The following is a 10,195-nucleotide window of genomic DNA, read 5'->3' as shown; positions in this document are numbered from 1 at the left end:
GAGCTGGGAGGCTACAAATCCCTCAGTGCTGAAACTCATCAGGCATGCTACTTCTGTGCCAAATTGATCCAGGGGTTCGAGAGGAAACCCAGGACTTACACACATGCATACTACTTCTTTATATTATAAAACAGATTAGACACCAGTAATTCAAGGCACTGAGTCATACTCAAACTTTGATATACATAAAACCGTAATTTTATCATCATAAATAATGTTGACAGTCTTTAAGTGTGTTGTACAGATTAAAAACAAATTGACATATTTCAGGCATGTATTCCAATTGTGAAGTGCTATGGGGCTTGCAATTGTGTGGATATGATGTCTGTTTGTGTTTTTCTTCTGGAAATTAGTGCAAACATCCTTCAAACCAGCTCTATAGTCAGAAAACATCATAGGGCTGATAGTTTGTTAAAAACTTTTCAGTAAAAAAAATTCTATTACATTTTAGAGGCACATACAGACATTCATTACGTATCCCTCAGTCAGACACACAAAATGTATGTGTGTGTGTGTGTGTGTGTGTGTGTGTGTGTGTGTGTGTGTGTGTGTGTTTGTGTGTTTGTGTGTGTGTGTGTGTGTGTGTGTGTGTGTGTGTGTTTGTTTGTTTGTTTGTCTGTCTGTCTGTCTGTCTGTTCATTCGTCCTTGCTAGCTTGAAGTTTCTGTGCTATAAAGAATACACTAGACTTTAAGGAACAACTAACTAGTGACATCCAGACATCCACTTCCTTGAGCTCTGAAATAACACAATCAAGTCTATTGTTAAAGATGCTATCAAGTATCACTCTTGATGACATGATTGCTGGTGTGGCTAGAGATCTGATTTTACTTACATACCATAGAAATGTATATTTATTATTTGCAATCAGTTGTTCATGTTCCAGGTACAGGTGATGTGATGATTTTGGTAAAAGATATAAATGACTCACCTCCAGAATTCACTAATAATGAATGGTTTACGGAACTTGATGAAACAGAAGGAGATAATGTGACAGACGAACCAATTCTTACAGTCACAGTTCTTGATCAGGATGATGGAAGCAAATTTCAGTATGAGGTAACAATCTATACAAAGAGTTTCTCCAAGCCCGTAGAAGTTGCTATTCCAACAAATGTGCCTAACGCCGTAGCAGTGAACTCCTTTTTCAGATTATTAGAGGCAGTGGTTATGGTGCAAATAAATTTATTATTACTGCCAACAGTGATGGAACAGGTACAATACGAGCTGTTGAACCACTGGATTATGAGGATATACATGGAAACACACTAAGATTTAAAATACAGGTCACAGATAAGGTAAATAAAAAACTGTAATTAATACTTTTTGCTTTTATTTTCCATCTCGTCTGACCATTGATATTAATATTCATGACTGAATAAGTTATATTTGGTTACAAAAAGCAGAGATACTTCAACAAAAAATTATCATTATTTTCATTGAAAACAATGATTGGATTTATTTCTATTAAGCAAATTATTGCTTGCCTATGTCTGAAATTTTTATTGCATATATTTATTAACAATTTTGTCACTAAATTTCTATGTAATTTTTAGGATGAAGATAATATCACAAGTGAATACCACACATCATATTCATGGGTGACTATAAAACTGAAAGATGTCAATGACAACAAACCTGTCTTTGATGTTCCATATACTGAAGTTTCAGTGGCCGAAGATGCTAAAGTTGGGCTGAGTGTGCATTCATTTACAGCAAGAGATCCTGATAATAATGGAAAGAGCAAAGTGTTTTATCTTGTTGACCACTCTCTGGACCCAATGAGACATTTTGATGTTGATCAGAATGGAACAGTTGTTATTCAACGACAGCTGGACAGAGAAAAAACACCACTTCATGAGGTTTGTATCAAGTAATTAGTGCATGTCTTGATGACACTCTTACATATGTTTTTTTCATTTTCCAGCTAACAATAGTAAGGTCTCATTCTAACACACACACACACACACACACACACACACACACACACACACACACACACACACACACACACACTACTGAATAGTAGAATGTCCATAATCTGGCCTCCCACATCATTTTCTTCACTGACTTTACACCATCCTCAGCTCTTTACCTCCTGGATCCCTACTCATCACTGTTGACACCAGCTCCCTATACACCAATATCCCTTATGCCCATGGTCTTACTGCTATTGGACATTACCTTTCCTTATGTCCTTCAGACTCCAAACTCACTACCTCATTCCTCATACACCTTACTAATCCATAACTACTTCTCCTTTGAAGGGAAGGTATATAAACAAATCCATGGCACATCCATGGGAACCCACATGCACCCTCCTGTGTCAACCTCTTTATGGGCCATTTAGAGAAGGCCTTCCTAGCCTCCAAAATGCCAAACCCCTAGTCTGATTCAGGTTCACTGATGATATTTTCATGATCTGGACTCAGGGCCAAGACACCCTGTCTTTGTTTCTTCACAACCTCCACACCTTGTCTCCCACATGCTTCATGTAGTCATCCTTAAATCAGTGTTCCATCTTCCTAGATACCTCTCTGCTGGCTCCATTCACACCTTTATCCACATTAAATCCACCAACCACCAACAGTACCTGCAGTTTGACAGCTGTCATCCCTTTCACACTAAAATATTCCTCCCACACAGCCACCCAAGGATGGCATATCTGCAGTGACAAGAACTCCCTTGCTCAGTGTACCATGGGGACACATGAAAGAATGTCACAGAGGTACCAAAGGAACTGAACTGAAAGACTCTTTAAGATAGATGTAAACTATACTGAGAAACTCTGTTAACAAAGATTCAAGAACAGGCCTTAAATCATTACTCAATATACTACAACCCCCTATGTATCACTCACATAGTTATTGCAAGGATAAGGTTAGAACAGGTGCAGCTCGTAATTAAAGGATCTGAGGTGGAGCCGCCCCAAAATATATGTTAAAGTAAATTTTGCAAGAATGTATTACATAATTTAAATTATCAGGACAAATTCCTCATATTTCCCATTCCGATTAAAATAACGATGGTGAACGTTCTTGGAACTGTTTGTATCGATAGATGTTTTCCAAATGGTTAGTAGAGTTTAGGCTGCACCTTGGAACATCTGTAAGCTGCATGTAGTACCGGTTTGGGGCTGTGGCTTCTACAAAGTACTGCTCTTTATGGGCGACCTTTGGGCTCAGAGCTTGCAGCCTAAGGGTGTCATACCAACCACCACATGTTTTTCAAGTTCCACTATCTATGTAATAAAAGGATGTAGACTGGCCGAAACTTCGCTATCCAATCTCTGTCTCTGCACATCTATACTATGCTTTGATGCGTCTTTAATCGACATTTAGTATTACTGTTTCGATAATGTTTTACATAGTTGTTCTGTTTCTGCCATTGGCTATTTTATCCACATCTAGAATAAGTTTGCAAATATCCCACCTGAGTGCACTAGACTACAGTAACATAACAGTACTGCCATCTAATGAGAGTTTCATAAGTGATTAGAGGACAAAGTGGGCGAAATTTGTCTAGTTACTTTACTTTCCTTGCTTGCTGGTGCTGACTGCTTTTGTTGATACCATGTGATATTAGCAAGTTTCTTTTTGGAGTGCATTTTGCAAGATTTTAGTGAGTTTTACTTGCTTGTGAATATCTGCAACATACCGCGAGTGTGAAACCAGCACAATATGAATTCAGTGTGCAATTTAGTAGGTAAAAACTTGGAATACGGCCATAGGATGAAAGTGAAAGAACTTGGTGAACCCAGACACAATCTAACGATCAATCAAGAACAGAAACAGTGCAAATCTAGGCAAGGATACAAACAAAGTTTTAATAGAGCAATGTACAATGCAGCTGATTGGTTGTGTGGTCATGAAGTGAAAAATGTATCTTTCTGTTTCATCTGTCTTCTTACAAATAGCACTGATAGTGCCTGGACTGAAACTGCTGTCACTGATTTAAAGAATTTTCATGCAAAGGTGAAATAACATAATTCCAGCAAAAAATATTTAAATGGTTTCATTGAGTTTTCAATGCTAGGGAAAGTGGACATCATGTGCCAATTAGATGGTGCTTATTGCTGTAATGTAAAGATATATAATGAAAATGTATAAAAAAATCGGTATATTCTGGGTAAACTGATAGACTGTATTAAATTTTGCGGCAAATTCGAGCTTGCCTTAATGGACCATGAAGAAACAGAAGATTCCAAAAACCCAGGAATTTTTCGAGGGTTAGTCAGTCTTATGGCAGAACTGAAGTGCATCTTGAACCAGCACATTGAGAAATCAGAAAACCGTGTTTTCTTAGGCCTATCGAAGACAATTCAAAATGAACTCCTGGAATCAATTTATGAGGTATGCCTCAATCTCGACAGGAGTGAACTGTCAAAGGCAAACATTCTTGCAATAGAAATTGATGAAACTACTGACTGTGCAAATTTGTCACAATTGGTCCTAATAATTTGCTATGAGCTACTGGGACAAATAAATGAAAGATTTATTTCCTTTGTACACCCTAAAAGTGACAGTGCAGACGATGTAACTGCAGCTGTTCTCTGCGAGTTAGATGAAATGAATGTACATGAAACACCTGAAAAACTGACAGCTCCTTGTTATGATGGTACTCCTGTTATGAGTGGCCATAAAAGTGGAGTTCAAAGTAGAATTAGAGAAATGTACAGGAATGCTCACTTTATTCACTGTTATGCCCATCAGTTAAATTTAATTTTGAATGTTGTGTGATGGGCAATAAACAAGTGTGGATCTTCTTTAGCAACTTGGAAGGAATTTCCACCTTTTTTTCCTGGTCTTCTAGCCGTACAGCCATTCTTGACAAAGTAGTGAAGAAGCGTATTCCTACCTGTCCTCAGTCCATCAGATGGAATTTTAAATCACGGAGCATAACCACTGTGTACAAATACCAATAGGAAATTGTTGAGTGCCCAGAAAGAATTATTGATGATGATGCCAGTGATTACAAGACAGTAAACAAGGCCATGGGACTGAAGAGTTTCCTGCAAGACGAAGATTTCCTCTTCTGGTTACAGTTTTTTAATACAGTCATGCCTCATTGTGACATTCTCTTTAATCAACTGCAACAGAGGAATACTGATGCAGTGAAAACTGTTGAATATATATCGCCCTTTGCAGCGAATTAGGGCCCCACTTGAAACTGACGATCACTGGGAACAGGTAGAACCATTTGCAAAGTGGGGATGTTTCAAAGAATCAAGAATAGTGTGTGCACGAAATGTTTGTGACCTCATCACAACTCAGATAAGAGAACGATTCAGTTTCAATGATCACTTATCGATTGCACAGCTGTTTGATCCAATGTTGTTTGCAAAACATCAAACTATTTTTCCAGAAAAAGAGCTTAAAATAGCTGTTAATTTGTTCAATTTACAGTCTTCAGATCTACGTCATGAGCTGAACGTGTTGTACAGCCGAAAAGATTTTATGAAGGCGCCAGGTGCTTTCACCTTATTGAACTTTCTTTGAGATAACAATTTGGCTAAAGCTTTTCCTGAAAGTGTAAAACTTATGCAAATAATAGTAACCTTCCCTATGATGACCGGAGATGCAGAACGCTGCTTCTCTACGTTGAAGCTAGTGAAAACTTTCATCCGCACACTATGAATGAGGACAGACTTGTGCGCTTGCAATGTGTTCCCTAGAAAAAGAATTACTGAATTGGCCAAATTTCAATGAAATGGTCATAGACCATTTTGCTGTGCAGAAGAGGAGACGAGTTGACTTCGTCTATAAACAAATTAATTGAAGTAAGCAAAAGTACATTCATAATTGATAAGAGGTAATTTCTTTATATTAAGTCCTACTTAGCCTATTAAGTGAAGTGAGTAAAAAAAGGCTAGTGTCATGTTTAGCCAGTCATAAACGTGATGACATTTTCTGAAACAAATCACTTTTGGGACTGGTACAATCTGTTGTGCTACAGTGTCACATTTTGTGTACTTTAGCACAACAAACCGTGCTAAAAATGACGTATTTTGGAGAGATCTTTAGTGCGCTATTTCACATAAATGCTTATTTTCATAATACACAATAAATATGAACTGTTCGCTTCTCAAACATGTAAATTAATATGGCAGTTGCACGGATTACTCATGCCACCCAATCATAGCACAAGACCTGTGACATCACCAAAACATCACAGTATCATCATGCGAACTTGCAAACTTCAAGTTTTGGAGGTAAACCACAGTAAACGCCTTAAGTTTAGAACTGAAAACACCAAAAATATTAAGCAGCCGCAAAGTTAACATTCATCGTATTAAAGATCTCTCCAAAACACGTCTTTTCATATGATTTGCTGCAAAGTGTCACAAAATGTAATGATGACGTATAAAAACACTAACCATAGATTTTAACTCTAAGTTAGCTTCTAATGATATTTAATACCTGATTATAGAAGATACAGTACGTAAAACTATGGTTAGAGAGTGATCTGCCTACCCCCCTCTCCCTGAATTCTTAGTTGTTTATGTCAGACTAATGTGTAACATAACCCGAGGTCTATGTTGGCTCTGATCAATAAATGCCACAGCCTTCCCCAGTATAGAAACCACGAGCCGCACCTGGGTTAGAATGATTACTGCATGCACAGAAGCATTCAAACAGTAATTTTTCCTGTGCTCCATAAGTGAGTAGAACAGGAAAAAACCCAAATAACTGGTACACGAGTTGTACCCTCTGCCATGCACCTTGCAGTAGTTTGCAGAGCATAGATGTAGATGTAAATGTATACAGAGGGTCTCACCAAGGGGAAATAGCATGGGAGATCTGTTTACAGACTGGGTCCAGACGAGAATGCCTGTCTGTGAAAGACACCACCCATCCATCACCCCTAAGAACCAACCTCAAAGGAGTGTGTCCTTTGTCACCCAAGTGTAGAACAACTGAACTGCATCTTTTGCCAGGACTTTGATTACCTATTATCAAGCCCTGAAATGAGGGACATCTTACCTGAGATACTTCCTACCCCTCCTAATGTGGTGGTCCATCACCCAGCCAACTTCCACAACATCTCAGTCCATCCCTATGCCACTCCCATCCCAAGCCCTTGCAACAAGGATCTTATTACCTTGGAAGGCCCAGGTGCAAGAGCCGCCCAATCCATCCACCCAGCACTTCCTATTACATTCCTGTGACAAGTTTATCATACCCTATCAGAGGGCAAGCAGACATGTCATTTACCAACTGTGGTGCAATCATTGCACAGCTTTTTATAGTGGTGTATGACTACCAACCTGCTGTTCACCAGGATGAATTGCCAGTGCCAAACTGTGGGTTAGAGCAAAGTACACCATCCTCTGACATAACATGCAACTGAATATAACATACTTGATTTCAATGGCTGCTTCACTACCCGAGCCATATGGATCCTTCCTCCCACCACCAGCTATTCTGAACTGCGCAGATGGGAGTTATCCTTAACACATTCTCTGCTCCCTTAATTATACTGGCCTCAACCTACAGTAACATACTGTCCCCACATCCTCCACCCAATAGTTTCCACCCTCTCTGTCCTGTTGTCTCCTCTCTATTCTTATCTCCCACCCTGTTTATTTGCCACCCTCTGCCAATGCATCTGCCCATCTTTCCCCACTCCTCTCCTTTTTAGCTCACCCCACTGTCTCACAGCCTCCTGATGCTAGGCTTGTTGGCACTCTGTTCCCTGGGCATTCGACCAGACAGTCTGCCTGCTTAGCTGAGTGCTAACATGTTTGCCTCCCATGCAGTGGGCCTGGGTTCAATTCTCGGCTGGGTTGGAGATTTTATCCACTCGTGGACTGGGTGTTGTATTGTCCTCATCATCACCAACATGTAAGTTGCCCAATGTCATCTGAAATAAGACTTGCAACCTGGTGGCCAAACTATCCCAAAAGGGGCCTTCCAGCTAACAATGCCGCATGATCATTTCATTTCCACTAACAGTGTTCATCTCTCTTCCCACCCATACACTAATATCCCTTCTCCTTCCCTGCACCCTCCAGATTGTTGCTTGTGTCCCACTTGCTTGTGTTGCATTCTGGCCCAACATGCTGGAGTTGGCAGTCATATGTGCATGAAGTGTGCTTGCTTGTGTGTATGAATGGTTTGTCTTTCTGTTTTGCTGAAGAAGGCTGTGGCTGAAAGCTTTATGTAAGCATCTTTTAATTGTGTGTTATTGCAAATTAACATATCTTCTTTATAGTTAGAGCAATCCATCTTTTCCTATATTGTTGATATTCCTTCCTAGAGTTTCCATTGTTTCATTCTACTGCATAGTATTATTCTCCTACAGAATGTGCTGTAGTCTTATTTTCAGAATCTCTAGCTCCATATTAAATATGTTTTTGACCATTAATTGATTCAATACTTTCATATCCATATACTGTGAAGTGTATGCCTATAATTTTAGCTGGTGTGTGGGTAGTGTAAAATTCTCTTTGTTTAGAGTAACACATGTGGCAGAAATGATACTCCTCAAATCATTTTTGACTGCAATGTAAGAACTTTACAATTTCATGAAGTTAAGATGTGTAGTTTCCAAAATAATGGGTAACAGTATTCTTTTTCTGTGCAGTACATGTGTAAGCCCCTTGTAAATACAACTGCCTATTTTTAAAAAATAGAAAGTCAGCCTGTATTTCCAGCTTGCATTCTTATTATACAATCTGCACAGATTGTTTTTTCTTTTATCCAATTTTTGTGTTGTTCACAAATTGCCACATCTTCTAAATTTTTCACACTAATTCAGGCCATAGAAGCCCTGATTTTTCAGAATGTGCTTCTGACCACAAATCATTCTTGTAGCTGCTATTGGAGCTCTTTGTTATTCCTGCATTTTCGGTTCTTGTCGTGATATTTTGATAGACACTTTCGCCTCTAACACACATTTCTTTAGAACTCAAATACCAGTTTCCATAGATTTAGATTTAAAAATGTTTTTGTATATTAAAATAAAACAATGGAAAATATAGGATGGAATGTAACAATATAATGAGAAGGAAAGCTGTTACTCACCATATAGCAGAGGTGCTGAATTGCAGATAGGCACAACAAAAAGACTAACACAATTATAGCTTTTGGCTGTTAACACACACACACACACACACACACACACAAAATGCAAATGCAACTCTCACACATGGCTGCAGTCTCGGGCAACTGAAACCACACTGTGAGTAGCAGCACCAGTGCATGATGGGAGTAACGATAGGGTGGGGGTAAGGAAGAGGCTGGAGCAGTGATGGGGAGAGATAGTACGGTGGGGGTGGCAGACAGCGAAGTGCTGCAGATTAGACTGAGGACAGTGGCGAAGGGGGGGAGCAGAAACGGAGATAAATAAAAAGACTGGATGCGGTGGTGGAATGCGGATGTGTGGTGCTGGAAAGGGAACAGGGAAGGGGCTGGACGGGTGAGGACAGTGACTAACAAAGGTTGAGGCCAGGAGGGTTATGGGGACATGGATGTATTGCAGGGAAAGTTCCCACCTGCACAATTCAGAAAAGCTGGTGTTGGTGGGAAGGATCCATATGGCACAGGCTGTGCAGCAGTCATTGAAATTAAGGATGTCATATTAGGTAGCATGTTCAACCATAGGGTGGGCCACAGTTTCTCGGTGGCCATACATGTGGACAGACAGCTTGTTGGTTGACATGCCTACATAGAATGCAGCACAGTGGTTGCAGCTTAGCTTGTGCCCACATGACTGGTTTCACATGTAGCCCTGTCTTTCATGGGATAGATGATGTTAGTGACCGGACTGGTGGTGGGAAGATGTATGCAAACATGATATCCAAACATGGTATATCTCGTTTGAATGATTGCTTCACAGCCTATGCCATATGGATCCTTCCCACCAACACCAGCTTTTCTGAATTGTGCAGTTGGGAACTTTCCCTCCAGTACATTCTACGCTCCCGTAACCCTCCTGGGCTCAACTTACTGTCCTCACCCATCCAACCCCTTCCCTGTTCACATTTCAGCACTACACAGCCATCATTCCACCACCACACCCAGTCTCTTTACTTCTCTCCTTTTCTGCTACCCCCCGCCCCACCCTTTTTCCGTCTCTCCCGCGCCTTCAGTCTAATCTGCAGCAATTCGCTGTCTGCCACCCCCCACCATACTATCCCTCCCCCCACCCTGTCACCACTCCCATCATGCACTGGTGCTGCTGCTCGTATGTCT

The 10,195-nt window shown here is 40.2% G+C and overlaps 1 protein-coding gene across 1 annotated transcript in view; it reads left to right on the top strand.

Annotated features, from left to right (window-relative positions):
• The first annotated feature begins 796 nt into the window (after positions 1-796).
• The window catches only part of LOC126278818 (neural-cadherin-like), a 157,233-nt gene continuing 147,834 nt past the window's right edge, over positions 797-10,195 (top strand). The window contains exons 1-4 of the mRNA XM_049979092.1: positions 797-806; positions 886-1,058; positions 1,151-1,297; positions 1,556-1,861. Coding sequence (XP_049835049.1) covers positions 797-806; positions 886-1,058; positions 1,151-1,297; positions 1,556-1,861 — 636 coding nt within the window. The remainder of the gene's footprint in view (positions 807-885; positions 1,059-1,150; positions 1,298-1,555; positions 1,862-10,195) is intronic.

Source organism: Schistocerca gregaria, chromosome 6, assembly GCF_023897955.1.
Source record: "Schistocerca gregaria isolate iqSchGreg1 chromosome 6, iqSchGreg1.2, whole genome shotgun sequence".
In the NCBI taxonomy this organism is placed as follows: domain Eukaryota; kingdom Metazoa; phylum Arthropoda; class Insecta; order Orthoptera; family Acrididae; genus Schistocerca; species Schistocerca gregaria.
The sequence above is the reverse complement of the archived record's forward strand: the minus strand, read 5'-3'. Positions and strand labels throughout refer to the sequence as shown.